This window comes from Phyllostomus discolor, chromosome 7 (assembly GCF_004126475.2).
Source record: "Phyllostomus discolor isolate MPI-MPIP mPhyDis1 chromosome 7, mPhyDis1.pri.v3, whole genome shotgun sequence".
Taxonomy (NCBI): Eukaryota; Metazoa; Chordata; class Mammalia; order Chiroptera; family Phyllostomidae; genus Phyllostomus; species Phyllostomus discolor.
In genome coordinates this window covers 111,760,415-111,782,073 of record NC_040909.2, presented here as the reverse complement: position 1 = coordinate 111,782,073, position 21,659 = coordinate 111,760,415, and the positions used below count along the sequence as shown (strand labels likewise).

The 21,659-nt window shown below is 37.9% G+C and overlaps 1 protein-coding gene across 6 annotated transcripts in view; it reads right to left on the bottom strand.

The window, feature by feature from the left end:
- VPS13B (vacuolar protein sorting 13 homolog B) overlaps nucleotides 1–21,659 on the bottom strand; it is a 702,408-nt gene that overhangs the window by 161,489 nt on the left and 519,260 nt on the right. For all 6 annotated transcript variants that reach the window (XM_036031293.1, XM_028534101.2, XM_036031289.1 and 3 more), the window contains one exon: nucleotides 5,957–6,352. In XM_036031293.1, the coding sequence (XP_035887186.1) occupies nucleotides 5,957–6,352 (396 nt within the window). The remainder of the gene's footprint in view (nucleotides 1–5,956; nucleotides 6,353–21,659) is intronic.

Genomic DNA, 21,659 nt, shown 5'->3' with positions numbered 1-21,659 from the left:
AGATGGTTATCTCTGTGCGATGAGCTCATCCCCCGGAAAGGCTGGGCAGGTACACTGCGTCCACCGCGGCGGCACAGCGCGTGACCGGGCTCGGCAGCCTGAGCTGGGTGCGGGTTACGTGATTTTTACTTTCCTTGCCACCTGGAAGTTAACACATCGGAAACCTGACCCAGAGGTTATCTTCTAAATATCTGCAGTTACTCTCCTATCTATGCAAGAGCTATAGTAACCACCCAGAACAAAAACAAAAAATGTACACAGCACTTAAAAAATGCACAAATCCTCGCCACAAAAAAACTTAAATATCCCAAATAAAAGATGTGGAGGTCTGCATTAACGTAATTTGGTCAAACAAAAGATCAAGTGACTGCATAAACATGCCCGGGCGGCGTATGCCCGTTGTCATTCTAAGACGGTAGTGTTACTATTGCTCATTATTGTCCAAAATTCTACCTAACAAGATATTCTGATAAAAATTACAGCAAGAAGAATAAATAAGGCTTGTATGTTGGGATTTCTTCTCCATTGCACAAGATTTCTAAAAAGAAGATAACAAAAGAATTACTCCCCAAGAGAGTATCTTATACATTTATGTTTTTTATTTCCTACTATATTGAAAAATAATAGAGGACATTATTTTGGAAAAAAGTTATTTGAATTTCATTTTCTACTTGTTTCCCATTCAATGTTTAGAACGCCCTATTCTAGTTTTTTTAATGTCTCCTTCTACCACTATGCACAGAAAAATATCACTGTTGAAAAAACTCAGTAATTCTAAAGATAATTTAAGACTCAAAAAAGGGGGACATGCCAGTTCGTCAGTAGCAACTTTGAACCTTGTTATAAAGTAATAGGAGGGAATCTGACCAGGATTAATAGTGGTACTCCATTCTGGGATGCGGGGATCAGGTTTCAGGGACGCTAGGCCATCTGTTTGGCCTGCCTACATTTTACTTCTGCAGAACTATAAACGCACCTCTACCTCAGGGACTATAGAAAGGCATTAGAATTCCTCTGCTTTTCATTAGCACAAGATTCAGTAACTCATTTCATTGTCAAGATAATCCCCTTTTACTCTTTCTTTTGCGCTTGCAAAGTATGCCAAAATGACAAATAAAATCCCAGATGTTACGCTCAATGAGGTCTCTACCTTTCCTCCAATGCTGGGTTTAAGCTACTTGGGACACAGTGTCAAAAATGACAAGACCCTGATGCGCACACCCAATATTCATCAAGGTCAGTTAGTGTGATCTGCCTAGCTGTCTACCAGCTGTACTTCCACTTCAGTCCTCAGTGGCTGCTGAAAATTAAGTCTGTCCTCTGGCTTTAACTGTCAGAGAATTCATTTCCTAGTGTTGAGGCATTCGGAAGAAGTACTATTTCTTTCTGAAAGTAGCAAAAGTCTTTGGGGTGTTGTAAATGGCTTCTTATTGGAACATATTATTTTAGGCAGTCATATCTAATTTGATGTTTTATTTCCACTCAGTTTTACCTGCATTTCTGGAGCATCCCAATGCCTTAGGAGATTTTCCTCTGGAGATTCTGTTAACTATGGAATGAAAAGCTAGAGCCCCACTTTTATCAATTAATGGCCCAGTTTCAGTTTTCAGCATGAAAAGGAACTTTAGGTTCTTTATATCTTCTTGGTCCTGAATTCAGTGAACATGAGAAGATACATTTGTATACATGAAAAGTAATATGGTTATGCTTTCCCCCTATTTTTGTTTATACACAAAGATAAGTACATCTGGATGACAGAGGGTGGGGTAGTGAAAGTTATTTAAATCGGGGCTCTTTGACTAGAAGGAGTTCAACTCATTGCTTTCTGCATGGATGGAAAGTCCCTTTGGAAAGGGGACCCCTGAAACTTTTCCCAATTCTGACCAAAATGCCAGATAAGATGGCCTCACTCAGGCTCTTCCCCAGATCCTTTATGCTACCTAATCTGTTCACATCCCATTCCCCTTTTCCTTAATCTACATGGAGATCACTAATCTGAGTGCCTCTGGGAAACAGCAAGGAAGCCTGAAGCACAGCTATTTCACAGCCTGAGTTGTGCGCCCTTGTTTGCCGAAATCTAAGGAGTGCCGCCCTAATAAAGCCATAATTTACTCTGACAGGGGGAGCTAAAGTCTGCAGCTCACTCCCCACGCTGCCCGTGGAAAGTGCTACACTGCTAGCTCAGAATTTATGGCTACATACTTATGGCTTCTCCAAAGAAGCATACTTCAAACGTCCATGTGGGGGGAAACGGGCTATTTTTAAAAAGAACATACTACAGAATGGGATGGATTTAATGGAGAGCAGAAGAATACTACCTGCCTTAAAGTGATTCAGAAAATAAGATATAATTTCCAAATGAGATTCATTTTCTTACTGATAATAGTACAATCACAGGTTTTTGTGTTTTTTGTTTTTTTTTAAGTATTATACACCAACCTTAAAAATACAAGCATTACATTTACTAAAAACAACTTTAGGGCCCTTTTCCCAAAGACATATGGGAGAATGTAAGTATTCTAGCAGAAATACAAGTTAGGCTATTGTAACTCACTATTACACTAGCATCTGTGGAGTGGAATTAAAAAAAAAATCAAGTCCCTTGAAACTCTCATAGTTGAAGATTGCAGAACAGTACAGCAGACTAAGAAAAACTCATAGACTTTTTTTTTTTAAAGTGGAAAGTACTTAACCATTTCATTTTGTTTCAAACAAAGAACACATTTCGGTGAGTAATCTGTACATCTTCCATTGCAAAAAACAGTAAATGAATACGAAAGCATTTCAGATTTAAACGTATTGACGTCTTGGCCGGAAAACCAACTTTCCCCCTTTACTCCTTTATTGCTCCCTTTCCCCATGCACCTCCCATAAGCTTATGACAGTTAAATGATAAAAGATATAATTAGGTGAACCGAAATATTTTTGTACCTTTCAGAAGTGAGGAAACATGCCTACAACACATTCTCAATTGTGTTTCCCTAAATATTACTTAGAACATAAGATTCCTCTAGTATTACAAATGTATTTCAGCTCCTAAATTAAAACTCATCTGGAAAGGACCATTTTACCCTGTTTATATAACATTGTCACATAAAGAGTGTTAAAAAAAATATTTCACTAAAAATAGCTTGCGTAAGTTAGGGATTAGAGTCGTTTCTGCTGCTATAATTGTTCCTTTGTAGTTTTTTCCATGATGTTTTTGCACAGTGTTTTTGACTGTGTTTATTAAAGTCAGCACATCAAAAAGGATCAAAGAGAAAGTGAGTGAGAACCAAAGAAACCCCAAGTGTGTTGTCTCATTGGGGAGTTATGCAGATTCGCATAAACAAGTGCAAATTGTTGAGGTTTTAATGAAAATTTTCTACAATTATTTTATCTTCAGTCATTCTATACAATAACATCTGCACAGCAGATGGCTATACTGCACCAAGGCAATGCTCCTCTTTCTCTCTCTGTTTAACAGTACATCTGAGATGACTACTTTTGTCACTGTGCTCAATTTGGTTCAGCAAATAATTTGAAAAGTGCAGCTGCTGCAGATGGTCACAATAGTTATATAAACTATAAAATCAAAGACACAGTTAAGTATTTCTGTATTAGATTCAAACTATAAAAATCTGACATTAACTGTTGAGCTCAAAGATATACTATAAAAATTTTGGTTGCATGCAGAACAATGTCATTTGAAAAATATGAAATATGACTACTGGTAGGAGGGTTGTTTTTTTTTGGTGTTGGATACTTTTTACCAGTTATAAAACATATATACTTCAAGTATATAATTACATATATTTCATCCAAGTTGCAAAACAAGAATTTTTAAGATATTTAACTACATAATGAAATGAACAAAGTTTAAATTATATTTTACTTTAAAAAACGTTTGCTTAGTTAAGAATAAAAAAATCAATTTTTAAAAATATGTAGTAAACTCTCAATTATAATTTCCTAGAAATCAGCCTTCAGCAATAACTAGAACTTAACACATACAATATTATTTCACTTAATTATAATTTATTATTATTTTGCTGACTTGGTTATCTTAAAACGTTTGAATATGCCATTACACTAAGCAGAAATGTAGAGAAAACAGATTTGGTGTTTATTATGCTCTCATGATAAAATTGTTCCTTTTAAATGGCTAACTTCAATCTATTTTGGTTTTGTTGACACCAGTAACTATTTCAGAAGATTTGCTAAATATCACAATTAGAGTTGCATAACTTATGTCTTAGTCAAAGCTATAGTTTCTACTTCGGTGTTTTTACCTAGATTGAAGAGCATAATTGCAAAAGAAATAAGGGTATGTAGTTTTTCTAGTGTGAAAGGGAAAAAGCAAGTTGCACAACAGAATGAGTCTACTACCTTGTACTACTCAGTGAGAGGATTTTAATTATATTTTAGAGATGTTTGCAAGGATAGACACCATTAAATGTGGATAAAACATGAATAGCTAATGAATAAAGCAAGAAGTAAGGCTGAAAAAAGAAAAGGGCCAAGAATTTAGCACAATAAATTTAGATTCCTTCACTCTGCTTGAGCCCCGATCTTCCCCTGCTGTACGGCAAAGGTGTAGTGGAAAGGCGCGGAGACGGCCCCATGTTGTCCGGTTTGCGATTTACTTGTGGACAAATCAGACATTGTGGCCTCCATGTGTCATAATCTTTCATGTCTCATGGACCCAACATTTTTCATTTCTAACTTTTAAGACAATTTAAAAAATAGTGATTTTAGCTGGCTTGGTCACAAATATTTCTGGTGAGAAAGAAATAAATCATCTATTTTTTGGCCTAACGTCCATACTTCTCAACTATAAAACTTTTTTCTTTATCTCTTAAACTACTGTGTCCAAAGTGGCTATATGGAATGAAGTTATAGTTAGTCTCCAGCTGCCACTTAATTACTTTTTAATAAGCCACTAAGTTGCATATAGTTTCAGGATTTACTTTATCCCCCTCCACCCCCAAATCTTTCCTGCAAATTAATGTGGAAAAAAACCGTTTCCCTTTCGCTACTTTTACTTTCAAAATACAATTTCTGGCATTATGCCCTGAACTTTTACAGTAGCAGTTTTAGTGACTGAAAACTGTTGCTTCCCACCTGTGCCTTGTCTTTCCCTTCCCCCCCTCACATTCCTTCTGCCTACCCTTTTTGATTCAGTGTGAAAAAGCACGTAACAATTTAGTTATGGTTACAAAAGAAGAAAATGTAGATGTCGCTGCCTGTTCATGTCTCCCCTCTGCACCCATCAGAGACAGTCCGCTTGCAGAGTCCATGCCCCTCCTGGCGAGGCTGGGTACAGGAGCATGGCCTTTCCTCGCCAGGCGCTGCTGCCTGAGAATCCTCAGTGGCACCGTCCTTGCAGAGTGGAACCCTGACTTCTGTTACACCTTGTGTAGCATACCTGCCACTAGAGCAATTTCCCTTGTTAATGTAAATTGTTACCAGTGACTTAATGCCATGCATTGGAATCACCTGTATGGCTTTTGAAACACAGATTTCTGGGCTCCGTGCCCAGAGTTTCTGATTCAGTAGGTCAGAGGTATAGTCTGAAGATTTGCATTTCTAACAGGTTCTCAGGTGATGCTAAGCTGTTGGTTCCGAGACCACACTCTGAACCACTTACTTGAATGGTTCATAAAACCATTTCTTGTTGTTCCACTACAGCTGTTTCAGGAAAGAGAAATTTAGGAATGAAAAGTTTTAAAGATATTTGTAGGAACATACCTGAAGAAGTGGATAGGAACAGTTTAGTTTAGGGCATTGAAATTTGTAAGCTCAAAGGATTTGTTACAAAATTTTCACTAAAATAAAGTCGCAAAACAGAAATGTCCCCATCTCTAATGGCCCTTATAACTTTTAACCTCCAAATGATGCAAATCATCAAAATCACACATTTTCAGATGTTAACAGGTCATGCTGCCCTCTCCCCCTTCCCTTTTCTGTGACTTACCAGGTACTTTTTGTGCTGCTTTAACATTAAGGCTTCCACTGAGGGTTGATAAAGATGCTAACAGGCATGGTTTGTTAGGATGGGGGACAGTTTCCATGGAGACCACAATCTGAGTAGTATGCACAGAAATTTTCTGAAAGCAGGAAACAGTTCTCCACATGTTTTCTTGAAACGGAACCTTCTGTGCTCCATCACCATGACCTCTGGGTTTAGTCAACTTTCCACGGTAACATTTGGAGGCTGGAAGCTCATCCTGATGCAGCATGGTGTCCGACGGGGCTGAAGTCTCTTTGCTGTGTGTGCTTTTTATCTTCTTTAAAAAATGGTTTATCTGATCCAGCTTGGTAAAACTCAGGTTTGCTTTCAAAGGCTTTGATATCTCCAAATTGATGTCGGCTACAGAATTGAAAAAGATAAGAAAATTATGAAGCTCTTTTATTGAATATAAGCCTTTACTTTCCTGTCGAGTTCCTGTTTAAGTTCCCCAACACTTGTTTCTCCTTGTGAACCTGCTGCAAACCTGGAGTCTCTACATCTTGCCCTATATTATACTTTGCAGTAATAAAATTTCAAATACCTCATCATGGGTAAACTGAGATTTCTTAAAACCTATAGTGCATTTTATATGTATCATACACCAGAAATTGTCCTTATCTGCCACATAGCCACTAGACATTCAAACTAATAGCCTCAGTGGGTTAGGCTCTAGCCTGTGAATCAAAGGGTCGCCAGTTCGATTCCCGGTCAGGGCACATGTCTGGGGTGTGGGCCAGGTGCCCAGTTGGGGGCATGAGAAAGGCAACTGATCAGTGTTTCTCTTGCATATCGTTGTCCCTCTCCCTGTCTTTCTCCCTCCCTTACCTTCTCTTTAAAAAATAAATAAAATCTTTAAAGAAACTAATAGCCTTATTATTTCTTTGTTTGCCTTGTTTCATTGTCTTTCTTATGGCTCCGTTATCACTAAGACATAGGACCATAAGCGCTGTGAAGGCAGAGTGTGACATGCATCTTTATAATCGAAGGACGAGCACAGTGCGACTCGTATATGCATGTGTTCAATCAGTGTTGGAGCTTCACTGAACCTCACAGGCGTTCTTTTCACTGGGGCTTAAAGACAATATAAGGCATAATAATCCCAGATGAGCTAGGAATAGCAAAGGTATCAAGCAGCTGAAGTTAACAGTCCTTCTGAATAATTTTATTATCTACATCTGTCTTCATAAGAAGGACCTTATCTCCCCTTTCTCAAGTATCTGCACCTTTGGGTTTCCTCCTGGCTACCCAGGGTCCCTCAGGGTACCGTCCCTTTTAAGTGTGCCTTCTCTTGTGCTTCTTTGGTCAGGGCTAGCAAAACTCTAAGAGTCCACCTTCTAACTGGTTGTTCACTGGAAAGAGGCAGACATCTGAGCCACCCATCTGCAGTACTAAAAAGTTCCCTGCTCCCCATATTTTTAAAACAGGAAAAGATAACCTAACTTAAAAAATTACTTTTTAAAACATCTTATTGACATACAACTAACATGTCATACAATTTACCTTCTTAAAGTATACAATTCAATGGTTTTTGGCCCACTCACGAGATTGCACCACATCACCATGATAGAATCCCAGAACCTTATCACCAGCACATACTCACAAAACCCCATACCCTTAGCCTTCACTCCCTATCCACTCCCACCTCCAGCCCCAGTAACCACTACTTTAATTTCCATCTCTACAGGTTTGCCTGCTCTGGATATTTCACATAAATGGAATGATACAATATCTGGCCTTTTGTTTCTGGTTTTTCAGTCAGCATAATGTTTCCAAGGTCCATTCATATTGAAACATGTATCCATTAATACTTCATTCCTTTTTGTGGCTAATACTTCACCATATGGGGATACATTGTATTTGCCTATTATCAGTCGGTGTGCATTTGGGTTTTCTCTACTTTTTAGCTGCTATGAACATTCCTGTGCAAATTTTTTTGTGAATATGTTTTCAGTTTCACTAGGTTATCTTCCTACGAGTGGGACTGCTAGGTCATATTTGATTACAGCCATCCTAGTTGGTGTAATGTGGTATTCTATTGTGAGTTTTTTTTTTGTAATTTCCCTAATGACTAATGATGTTAAATATTTTCTCATGTGCTAATTGACCATTTGCATACATTCTTGGAAAAATGTCTATTCACATCCTTCGCTCATCCTTAAATTAGGCCATTGGTCTTTTTATTATTGAATTGTATGAGTTCTATATATTCTGGATAAAAGTCCCTATCAGATGTAGAATTTGCAAATATTTTCTCTAGTTCTGTGGACTGTCTTTTTAGTTTTTTTGATGCCACCATTTGCAGCACCAACAATTTTAATTTTTGTGAGTCCAATATATCTCTTATTTTGTGTGTGCTTTTGATGTCATATGAAGAAACTGTTGTTTAGCCCAAGATCACAAATATTTACACTTATGTTTTCTTTTATGAGTCTTACAGTTCTACCTCTCACATTTAGGTCTACAATCCCTCTTGAATTAACGTGGTGCATTGTGTGAGTCAGGGGTCTGACTCCATTCTTTTCCATGGGGATGTCCAAATACACCAGCACCGTGCATTCAGAGGCATTATCTTTGAGCTGTAGAATTTTTGGTACTGAAAGAGGCTGGCTGGCAAAATATGGAAGGGTGATTGGATTTTTCAAAAGCATACATCCTTTTATGTGGGCTGGGCCTCCAAATTCTGTGGTTTTACAGAAAAGACCACCTTTAACTGAAAGGAAAAATAAAAAAAAAAAAAGAACAATCTTAAATGAGAGCAACAACAGAAAAACCAAACAAAGTTAAAGTAGAAAGAAGACTCGGATGTTGGGGCCTGAAGCTGTCTGATGTTGCCTGGATTCAGGACATGAAGTCTTAAAGTGAGGGTGAGAAGTGCTCATCCTGTAGCCAAGGAAACAATTATGAGCTCCCCAGGAAGCAGCCCAAATATCCACCTTCTGAATCACCGCTGCTGCAGACCAGGAAAGCAAGCATGAATAAATGGTATGCATGAGCGCTGCTGACTGCCACGTCAGCATGGGCTCCTACCTCAGGCACCACCATGGTCCCAGTGATGCAGACAAAAACCTACAACTTCTCCTATCTCTCGGGTTACTTGCCCAGCATGTCCTCTGAGACAGTCCTTCAGTCACTGTCTCCAAGAAATCCTTCTTGGCCCCTGCAGCTGAATGAGGAGCCGCTCATCCACTGATTCCAGAATTTCCCGTACTCTGTGCCACCACCAGGCACCTGTTTATATTATCTTTATAGTTACCTCCCTAGGTATCGGTCAGTCTGGTGAACTGTGAGCTGCTGGACAGTAAATACTGTCCTACACCTTAATATTCTGGTCTATAGTAAGTACTACTGAGCATTTAATGATGTTATGAAGGAAAAATTATATGGATTTTTCTTTCCTACTGAATTCCCACAGGCTCATCAACTCCATCCATTAACTCCTCTTAGTCATACTATATGCCCTGTCTTAACTAATGGCTCTACCATATTCCAAAAAGCTCATATCAGAAACCTGACTTTTGACTCCTTTCATAGCCTCTTTTCCTGGTCCAAATTCACTCAGTGACTGAGTTCTGTGAGTTTTACTTCTAAAATACTTCTTGCATCCAAGTCCCTTCTCTCAGTTTTCCAGTTAATTCCCATCACTTCCCTCCACGCCTTTTATACTGTTCAGCTATTACAAAGCCTCCTAAATGGTTATTCTATCTAGATTGATTCTGGTCAATCAAGTCTCCCATGTAATTTCCAAGTGATTTGTTTTCAATATGATCCTGTTGGCTCATTCCTGCATTAAACTATTTAATGGTTCTTCTTTACCTACGGAATAAAGGACCGAGATCCTTGGAAAGGAAAACAAAAGGCCCTATTTTGCCTCAGCTATAGCCATGCCCACCCCACACTTGAAAGTTCCAGAAATATCATGGAGTTTGTAGAACCCACTTCCCCAACCCATGTTGTCACCACTGGGCCTTTGTTCATGTTGCTCCTTTGTCTAATGTACCCTTTTTTGGCTTAACAATCTACAGGATACAGCCCAGCATCTTCTCCAAGAAGCTGATCTGCAAAACTTGCCCTGCACAATTATTTTTAAATGAGATTATATCTCCCACCAACCACGTGCTGTGAGTACATAGTTGTCATTTTTGATACTTAGTTCTGGGCCTCAAATGCAACATGAAGTGCATTTGGTCGCTTCACGCCGGAGTACTCCAAATCATTCTAATCTGGTTCTGTGCTGGGCAGAACTCTAAGTCTGGCTTTCCTCCCCAAGATTCCTGTCTCCTGGTTACTGAATCCAGCATTGACCCAGAGAGTGCTGTGCTACCTGGAGAAATAAAATGATGTACTATAAAGAGATTTTATAGTTGTGATAAATATCCTCGGTCAGTTGAATTTAAAACACACAAGTTATCTAGGAGGCCCGATCTAATTATACGAGCCCTTTAAAAGGCACGTGAAGGCAGAAGAGGAGCCAGAGAGGTCTGAAGCAGGAGAAGGGCACCAGTGAGTGTCATTGCTGCTCTGGGGCTGGTGGGGGTCATGTGGGACAGAAGGGGTGGCCCTAGAGCTGAGGGAAGCCCTGGCCAGCAGCTGACAAGGAATTTGGGATCTCAGTCTTACAACCACAAGAACCTGGATTATAGAAACAATGGGAATGAGTTTGAAAATAGATTCTTCCCCAGAGCTTCCAGATTAGAGCCCAGCCCAACTGATACCATGATTTTGGCCTTGTGAGATTCTGAGCAGCGAATCCAGCTGAACCCACCAGGCCTCCTCACCCACAGAACTGCAGCACATACACATTTGTGCTGCTGTAAGCCAGGGCCATTTGTGGTAATTCATTATACATCAATAGACAACTAATACTAATTCCATATGCATATTTATCCACATGATATTTCCCATTTCTAATGTGAGCATAAATGAACTTTCAAAAACTAAAAATTATTTGCCTGTTTCTTTTATCCCCCCCTTCCCAAAGCAAAAACATCTTCTCTTTGTTAGTTGCCAATTCTGTCTCTTTAGAAACTATTTCAAGGTTCTGGGAAAGATGAAACTCTCTCTCTGCCACTCTATGCAGCTACAACACCTGGAGAGAATACAGGTATAACAAACCTATACAGAGAAGCTGCTTGAGGACTCCGAAAAGTAAGTGGTAACCGGTATATTGACTAGATTTCAAAATACCACCAAAATGGTGGTGAGTTTCTCATTTTCCTCCCCTGGCCCCCCACTCTGGATACCGATACCTAGAAGTGGGCACTGGGTGCAGAAATAGAAAGCACTAGGAGAAACCCTCTATTTCTGGCTTCCAGAAGTGGAAAGGCAATTCCTAATGCTCAGAGGTACTATAAAAATCCTTCATTGCTTCCTTCTTTCTTTTCTTCATTCCCTTGTGCTGCAGAAAACAGAAGAGGAGAAAGTACTCCTCAGTTCATTTTAAGAAATTGTTACTGATACCAAAGCCAGACAAAGACAATAAAAGAAAACGACACCACTATCCCTTCAGAAAAGAGACATGGAAATCCTTAAAAAACTAGAAATCAAATCCAGCAACACATACAACCAATAATGTACCACAACCAAGAGGGGTTTATCCTGGGACTACATGGTTGCTTCGATATTAGAAAGTCAATCAGTGTAATGACATTAACAGAGAACAACGAGGAAAAATGTGGGGCAACTATAATCAAAGAACATTTAAAAAAACACCTTGTAAAACAAAACCAAAAAACATGATCATATCAATTGAGGCAGAAAAGCTTTTGAAAAGTTCAATATCCAATATCCAGTTATGATAATTCTTAGTCAACTATGAAGAGAGAAGTATAACTAAAATCCCACTCATGAAGGACTGAATGCTTTTCCCCTAAGATTAGAAATAAGGCAAGAATATATATTCTCACTAATCATGCTCAGCATAAAAAGGAAGAAATACAATGATGTCTATTGATAGATGACATGATTGTCCATGTAGAAAACTTCAGAGTCTACAGAAAAACTCTAAGAATTAATAAGTGAATTTGACAAGATTTTAGAACAAAAGACTACCAGACAAAACTCAATTGAGTGAAGGCTGTCCTGAGAGGGAAGTTCATAGCGATACAGGCTTACCTAAAAAACACAGAAACATTTCAAATAAACAACCTAACCCTACATCTACAAGAACTGGTGGAACAACAATAAACAAAGCCCAGAGTGAGTAGAAGGGAAGAAATAACTAAGATCAGAGCAGAATTAAATGACACAGAGACTAAAAGAACAATTCTAAAGATCAATAAATCCAGGAGCTGGTTCTTTGAAAAAAATAAACAAAATCAATAAACCTTTCACCAGACTATCAAGAAAGAAAGAGAGAGAACACAGATACATAAAATCAGAATGAAAAAGGAGGGATTACAACTGATACCTCAGAAATACAAAGGATTATAAGAAATTACTAAGAACTATATGCCAAGAAATTTGAAAACCTGAGTAAAATGGACAAATTTGTAGAAAAATATACTCTCCAAAAACTGAATGAAGAAGAGGCATGAAGACTGAACAGACTGATAACAGCTGGTGAAATCAAAGCAGTAATAAAAAACTCCTGACACACAAAAGCATTGGACCAGGCGGTTTCACAGGAGAATTTTACAAAACATTTAAGGAAGAGTTAACCCTATCCTTCTCGGACTATTACAAAAAATCCAAGAAGATGGAAGACTCCCAAACTCTTTTTATGAAGCCAGCATCATCTTAATCCCAAAACCAGATAAAGACACAACAAAGAAAGAAAACTACAGGCCAATATCGCTGAAGAACATAGATGCTACAACTCTCAACAAAATATTGGCAAACTGCATCCAGCAATACATTAAAAAGGTCATACACCATGATCAAGTGGGATTCATCACAGGGATGCAAGGATGATAGAATATTCTCAAATCAATAAACGCAATACATCACATAAACAAAAGGAAAGACAAAAATCATATGATCATATCAATAGATGTGGAGAAAGCATTTGATAAGGTACAGCACCCATTTGTGATAAAAACACTCAGCAAAGTGGGAATAGAGGGAGCATTCCTCAACACAATAAAGGCTATATACAAGAAACCTATGGCCAACATCATACTCAACAGGCAAAAACTAAAAGCTTTCCTACTAAGATCAGGAACATTACAAGAATGTCCACTTCCACCACTTTCATTCAACATGGTATTAGAAATCCTCGCCACAGTGATCAGACAAGAAAAAGAAATAAAAGGCATCCAAATTGGAAAGGAGGAAGTAAAACTGTCATTGTTTGCAGATGACATGGTAGTGTACATAGAAAACACTATAGACTCCACCAAAAAACTACTCAAGCTAGTAAGTGAATTTGGCAAAACAGTGGCATACAAAGTCAATATTCAGAAATTGAAGGCATTTTTGTACACCGACAATGAAATATCAGAAACAGAAATCGGGGAAAAAATCCCATTTGCTATAGCAACAAGAAAAATAAAGTACCTGGGAATAAACCTAACCAAGGAGGTAAAAGATCTGTACTCAGAAAACTATATAACACTAAACAAAGAAATTAAGAAAGACACAAATAAATAGAAGCATATACTGTTGTTCATGAATTGGAATAATTAACATCATGAAAATGTCCATACTACCCAAAGCTATTTACAGATTCAACACAATTCCTATCAAAATGCCAATGACATTATTTCACATATATAGAATAAACATTTCACAGGAGCAACTATAAAGGACACATGGACAAAAACAAGAGGGGGAGTGGAAACAGAGGAGGGAGGTGAGGATTGGCTGGGGCAGACTACTGTACTTAAACAATAAAATTCAAAAGTATTTAATAAAAATACCTTATGGGGAGCAACATAAAAAATAGAATAAACATTTCAAAAATTTATATGGAACCATAAATGACCTGAATAGCAGCAGCAATTCTGAGAAAGGACAAAGTAGGAGGGATCACAATACCTGATATCGAACTATAATACAAGACCTCTGCAATCAAAACTGGCATAAGAATAGATGCATAGATCAATGGAACAGAACAGAGAGCCAAAAATAAACCCAAGTCTCCATGGTCATTTAATATTTGACAAAGGGGGCAGAGCATAAAATGTAGTAAAAACAGCCTCTTTAACAAATGGTATTAGGAGATCTGGACAGCTATATGTAAAAAAATGAAACTCAAGCACCAACTTACACCAAACTCAAGATGGATAAAAGACTTTAATGTTAGTTGTGACACCATAAAAGTCCTAGAGGAGAACATAGGCAGGAAAATCTCAGATTTATTCCATGCAGCAATATTTTCATCCATATATCCCCTAGAGCAACAGACATAAAGGGAAGAATAAACAAATGGGAACTTATCAAAATAAAAAGCTTCTGAATGGCTAAAGAAAATATCAAAAAAATGAAAAGGGAACAAAGTGTATGGGAAAACATATGTGCAAATGATACCTTGGACAAGGGTTTGATGTCCAAAATATATAAAGAACTCACATGACTCCACTCCAGGAAGACAAACAATCCACCTGAAAAATGGGCAAAGGACTTGAACAGATAGTTCTCCAAGGAGGACATACCCAGACTTGTATCCAGAACATACAAAGAACTCTCAAAATTCAATAATAAGAAACAAACAGCCTAATGTTAGAGTGGGCAGAAGACTTGTATAGACAAGTCACCAAGAGGATGTATGAACGGCAGACAAGAACACACACAGATGTTCAACACCATTAGTCATTAGAAAAGTACAAATGAAAATGACAATGAAGTATCTATTTGAAGGGTTAAGATAAAAAAAGTACTGACAATACAAAGTGCTGGAGAGGATATGGAGCTAGTGGGACTCTCACACATTGCTGGTAGGAATGCCAAATGATACCACCACTCTGGAAAATACTTGAGCAGTTTCTTATATGACCCATATGACCCAGCAATACCAGACCTAGCTACTTATCATAGGGGAATGAAAACTATGTTCATACAACTTATTCACAAATGTTTGTAGTAGCTCTATTTATAATCACCAAAATTGGAAACAACTTAAATGTCCTTCAATGCTAAATTGTTAAACTGTGACATACCCACATAATGGTATACTACTCAGCAATAAAATATACTACTGATGCCATGTGACATCTTGGTTGAATGTTACATGCAGTATGATTCTATTTGGATGACCTTCTCAAAAAGGCAAAACAAACAACAAACAAAAGCCCTGAAGTGATAGAGAGGAGCAGCTGGCGACATCGGGCTTCAGGGGAAGGTGTGACTAGAAGGGATTCCATGGGAGTTTTTTTTGGATAGTGAAACTTCTATATCTTGACTGTTGTAGTGATTACCCAAATCTATACAAATGTTAAAATTCATAAAACTGTATACCAAAAAAGGATAATTTGACTGTATATGAATTTAAAAAAATAAGACAGAATTATTTCAATGTGTCAGGATAGCTTTTCCCACTCAATTTAATTATTTTTTAACCCTCTCAAAAGGCCTAAGGGCTTGAACGTGTCCATGGCTCCTGTAAGTAGGAGAAGCCCACTTTAGGCCTAAGTGTTAAGAAACTCTGTACTAGGTCAGCTTTTCAGATTTACTTTACGCTCTCTAGGGCCTCTCCAACAAGGTCGTAAAACACTTACCCTAATTAATGGTGAGATCAGGGTAGCCCTCTGTAGAAGGGAAAACAAATGGAATGCTACTACTAAACATTAGGGAAGCCAGAGGACAATTCCCGATCTTATTAACACCAAATGCTGAGGCACATGAAAGTTAGGGGCTTTAATTTAACACCTAGATTAGAGTGAGTTAAGCTAGTAAAACTCAAAAGCACAGGTCACTGGTGTCATCCAAAGTAGTTCAATTACGAGAGCAGATATATTCATTCATATAACTTGGTTTGTATTACAAAAAGAAAAATGTACTGAACTCTACCATATTCAGCCATCACCTAGATCAGTGATTTTCAACCAGTGTGCCACAAGAATTTTTAAAACATGCAAGCAATACCTCACTATTTAGTCAGGAGCACTGACCTCTTTTCCCATAGACTGTCAAATAAAGAAATGACAACAGCCAACAGAACAATAGCTGTCTGGTGTGAAACAAAATTATACTTATTTTTTTTGTCAGATCAACAAAAAGTACATTTCTTTGGTGTGCCACAGAATTTTAGTAATTAGTTTGTGTGTGCCATGAGACGAAAAAGGTTGAAAATCACTGACCTAGATCGGCAAATTTCAGTTATGAATCTATCTGAGTTACATTATTGACCTTATTCTACCGAATATAACTTCTGTGAATAGTCTGAGAACACAAAGATCCACGTTCCAAAGCAATGTCAGGGACAGCCCACAGTGTTCATGCGGTACAAGCCTAGTGACTCGAAATGGAGATGGCAGGTGCGGAATGAGTTACCTATACACAGAGCTGCCTCGTCTGGCTCTGTCTTTATGAGCCCGAATCCCTATTAGGTCACAAGTGTACATATAACACTTAACCAGGGCTCCACAAATTTTAGAAATAAGAAAATCTGAAGCAGCACCTTGGATCTCTATCAGAAAGTTTGTCCTACATTCTCAGTATGATTTAAAACTTTAGTAACTTCAGAAGTGTAGTTGCTACACAATTATTTTAAAGATCATTTGAAAGTTTCATTATCTAAATTTCGTATAGATGTCTTCTGCTTCATTTCTTTGAAAGGTGAGTTTTAGCTTTGTGTGCTGCTGGTTCCTGGATGACCCTTTCCTAGGCCAGTGCATGGGAAAAGGAGGACTGCTCATTGGGAACTTCAGTCACGTGACCTCCCTCTCCTGTGGGGTGCAAGGCAAAACCATTATCCATGCATCAGAACTTCATTCCTTGGATAATGTGAAACCTATGGTTACAAATGCAACCTCACAGTCACTGAGCAGCAACTGATAAAAGTTTCTAAAGTTAAAAAATCTAGTACAGCTGTATACATGGTGCAAGACAGGTGTTAGGTTAACTTTTTATAAAAAAGAAAAAGATATTTAGGCTATTTAAATAATTTACCTTTTAAATGTTTTTGTGTGTTTGTGTACAGTGCAATCTTTGTGCATGGTGACCCCCAGGGGGCCATGGCGTCCCTGACCCCTACTCCACTACAGCAACAGTACTGAGCCACATTCCTTGCAAAACAAACCCTGTTGCACGTGTAAATGGAGAGGCTGAGGCAGCCCCATTTAGGCAAGTCAGCTAGTACTATAGGCCAAGAGCCTAAAAAGTAGAGCTGAAATGAGGCTATACTGTAATACTGGGCATTCTTTTCAGCAGTACCAGCTCCAGAAGATGGAAGTATAGACCAGAATGAGAAGCACCACGAATCAAATAGCTCCCTTTACTGCAGTATAAAGTCAATCAATGTCAAAGTCAAAAGCATAAAGTCACAGTCATATCTGGTAAGTCAACAAATCTGTACTGCTATTTTTATTACGCAGGGTCGCTAGACTTTCAAATCCTTGAACTAGCCAGGCACTTTTTTGGGTAGACTATTAGTGCCTTTATTATAAGTATTTTCAGTCCCATAATTATAGGGAGATTATACTTACAAGTGAAAAATATTACGCAATAGAAATTTAGCATTTTTAAGCATAGAAAAATAAAAGTAAAAATTAAGCAATGTAGCTTCTGGTCTTTGTTTATATTTTAAAACATAATAAAGACTAAAAAGATTCTGCACAGAAAGATACCATCAATAAAGCAAAAAGGTAACCAACTGAATGGAAGAAATTTCCCATATTTGCAAATGATACCTCTGATAAGGGGCTAACATTTAAAATAAAAAGAATTCATACAACTCAACAACAACAACAAAAACCATCAAACAATCCAATTAAAAATGGGCAGAGGACCTGAATACTTTTCTCAAGGAGACATACAAATAGCCAACAGATATATGAAAAAATGCTCAACTTTACTAGCTATGAGGGAAATGCAAGTCAAAACCATAATGAGGTATCACCTCATACCTGTTAAAATGGCTACTATCCATAAGAAAAAAATAATAAGTGTTACAGAGGATGTGGAAAAAAGGGAGCCCTCGTATATTGCTCCTGGGAATACAAACTGGTATAGCCTCTACGGAAAATGGTATGGAAGTTCCTCAAAAATTTAAGAATAGAGCCACCGTATGACCCAGCAATCCCTCTTCTGTGTGTGTATCTATCTGAAAATTGTGAAAACACTTATTTGTAAAGACACATGTACCTTATTTGTATAGATATATGTATGCCTATGTTCACTGCAGCTTTATTCACAATAGCCAGGACAAGGAAACAACCTCAGTGTTCTCTGACCGATGGCTGAATAAAGAAGATGTGGCACAGACATGCAGTGGAATGCTACTCAGCCATAAAACAGGGTTAAATATCGTCACTTGCAACAACATAGATGGAGCTTGAGAATACCAAGTCAAGTGAAATAAGTAAGGCCCAAAGGAACAAGAACCATATGATTTCATTCATGTGTATGATATAAAACAGAAAACAACAAAGGGACAAACAAAACAAACTCACAGACACAGTCAACAGTGTGGTGGTTATGGGGGAAGGAGGCAGGGGGAGGGGGGCGAGGGGGTGGAGGATGCAGAGGGTGGACTAGGTGGTGATGACGAAGACTAGATTCTGGGTGGTGAGCACAAGATGCAATACACAGATAATATAAAATTACATACCTGAATCTTACATAATGTTATTAACTAATGTTACCACAATACATTTAGCTTTAAAAAAACTGATTAAAAACAATAATCTCATTGATTAAGATAAAAACATTAAAGAAATGAACTAGGAAAGTTTTATTCAACAGTGGGAGCTGTTTTAGAAGAACTGGAAATACAACTGGATAAAGAACCAGGCATAGATTGTTAATGTGGACTTTATTCCAATTTCTCACAGATTCTTGTTTTAAAGGATTTCAAATTTTTCCATAATCCTCATTGAACTTTAATAAATGGAGTATTATCAAAGTTTAAAATTTAAGAATATGTGGTAACAGAGAATCTCCCAGCTGAGTCATCTATTTCCCTACCAGATCTAATTTCTCACTGTCCCTACAGCACACTCTGTATCTTGAACTTCCCCAGTAAACCCATGCCTGTCAATTATTAGATTCTAATTACCTTTCAAAACTTTCTGAACAGCTACCAGGAAAGAGAATGATGGAATGAATGACTATTGAGTCAAAAGGAGATTAGACAAATACAAATAAATTACACTTGTTTTACGCTCCCATCACCCTAGGAGATGACTTAACAGTGAAAGGAAAGAATCATACTGTAATAATGAAATCAGAGAGGGAATTCAAGTCCCATTGGTGATTCCCCTAAGTTTATGTTAATGTACACCTTGTGGGGGACCAAACATCAACTGGAAAAGTTCCCTGAAAACTGTTCCAGCTATTTTCTCATTTAAAATGTTCCAACTTTACTTGACCCATTAGTCATCATATTACTTACATTTATGATGTATTTTGAAATCTATTACCAAAAACCCAATGGATTCAATATGGCTTGTTATACCCAAATCATAACATTTATGAAAGAAAACAACTTTGTTAAGTGCTTCTTCCTTTGGAATTTTATTTGCAAGAGACAAAAACTTTGCAGACAAGGAAGGCTTGCTGGATGTCACTGCATGCACGCGCGGCTATGCACAGACACAGGAACAACGGCATCCACTCCTGCCCTAGTTTACAGAGGTAAACACGGAACACAGACCAAGTCGATAGCCAAGACTGACTTCATGCACAATAGTAATTCTAATAAAGATATATATTTTTAAAGATTTTATTTATTTATTTTTAGAGAGGAAAGGGAGGGAGAGAGAGAGAGAGAGAGAGAGAGAGAGAGAGAGAGAGAGAGAAACATCAATGTGTGATTGCTGGGGGTCATGGCCTACAACCCAGGCATGTACCCTGACTGGGAATCGAACCTGCGACAGTTTGGTTCGCAGCCCGCACTCAATCCACTGAGCTATGCCAGCCAGGGCTGCTAATAAAGATATTTTTAATTATAAGGTCACAGTAATTTTTTCCTTATTTGACTATTCAAATTCAGATTTTTGTTACAGTGTCCAAGTACAGGTGTTCATTGTGATAAGGGAAGGTAGAGAATTAGTATTTGCAGGTGTGACAGCTGCCCAAGAAAATGAGATCAATCTGTTTTCATGGAAGGTGTGAAGTGTAAAGACCTCAGTGGTGGCAGAAATGAGTGCTTCCACTAATAACACCAAGGGGATCTGGGTACATGCTGTCCCACGTGGTGGCAAGGACGCTCCGAGACATGACCGACACATGCCCTTGACCGTGCAAGCCTGTAGCAGTTCATGGTGCTTATCACTGGAATATGGGCATCATCACTGCCAGCAGAATTACTCAGGCACATATTCCTATGCTCCAGCATTGTCTTTTTATGACTGTATTGCCCTCACACCCAAAAATGACCACATAAAAATTCTGATTTTAGTGTAATTGTACTGGTTTTCTAAAATGAATATATTGAACTGAAGCTAAATGAGCTTCTCTCTCTATGTAGTCATCATAAAAGGCCAAGTCCATTCCATTGCTCCAGTAATTCTGGCAGCTTCTGGGGTGCCTATGTCCTTTCCCCCTCTTCTCAATGACGGCATACACTCATCCTTGGAGACAGCTGATTTGATATTTGGGAACAGCCTAACATTGTTTTGAGATAAGGGAGAAAGGATTCCAGACTGAGGGAAGATTAAAAACATAGACAAGCCAATTTACAGAAGTTTCCACTGCCAATGATGAGGCAATCTGAATGTCATTAAAAATAATGAGTTCGGAATAATATCAAACAACTGGCCACCTTTGAAATATGCTAAAAAACCAACTATTTTTTTCTGCTTTTTGAGGTATAATTGACAAATAAAATTGTAAGATACTTAAAAGGTATGTTGTGATAACTGATATATATTGTGAAAACATCCTTCCCATCTGGAAAACCAACTCATTTTCAAAAATGGGTAAATCAAAGGAAAGAAGAAAGCATTTATGCTATGTTTCCTAGATGAACATATTACTGAGTCGATGACTGAATGTTTCTCTTTATAGGAGTATCCCGGTTAACATATGAAAAAGGAATGCTAGATCGACAATACTGCTGTTAGCAACCTCCAGTGAATTTAGTCTTTGAGCATCGATGGCTGTTAACATCACAAGAGACCTTCAGACATTATGTGCCTCCTGATGAAACAATATAAAACATTTTACAAACCATCTTGTTTAAAAAAGAAAAAACATCTGACTCAGATTAATCCAACTACCAACTTATATGTAGGAAATAAATAAGACAGGGGCATAGACAAAATCCAAACTACGATAAACTCTACAGAACAAATGATGTGGTTTCTCAAATACATAAAGTGCAAGAGGTAAGAAAAGGTAGGAGGGGAAACCTACTGATAAGAGAAAATTGAAAGACACATCAACCAACAGTAATGCATAGACCGTATCGGGCTCCTGGCTACACACACGCATCCACACACCTGGTGATATTTATGAAATAATTGCAAATTTAAACAGTAACTGGATGTTTGATGATATTGAAGAATTATTATCTTTAGGTTTGATAGTAGAGTTATGGTTATGTTTTTAAAAGTGCTTATCTTTTTGA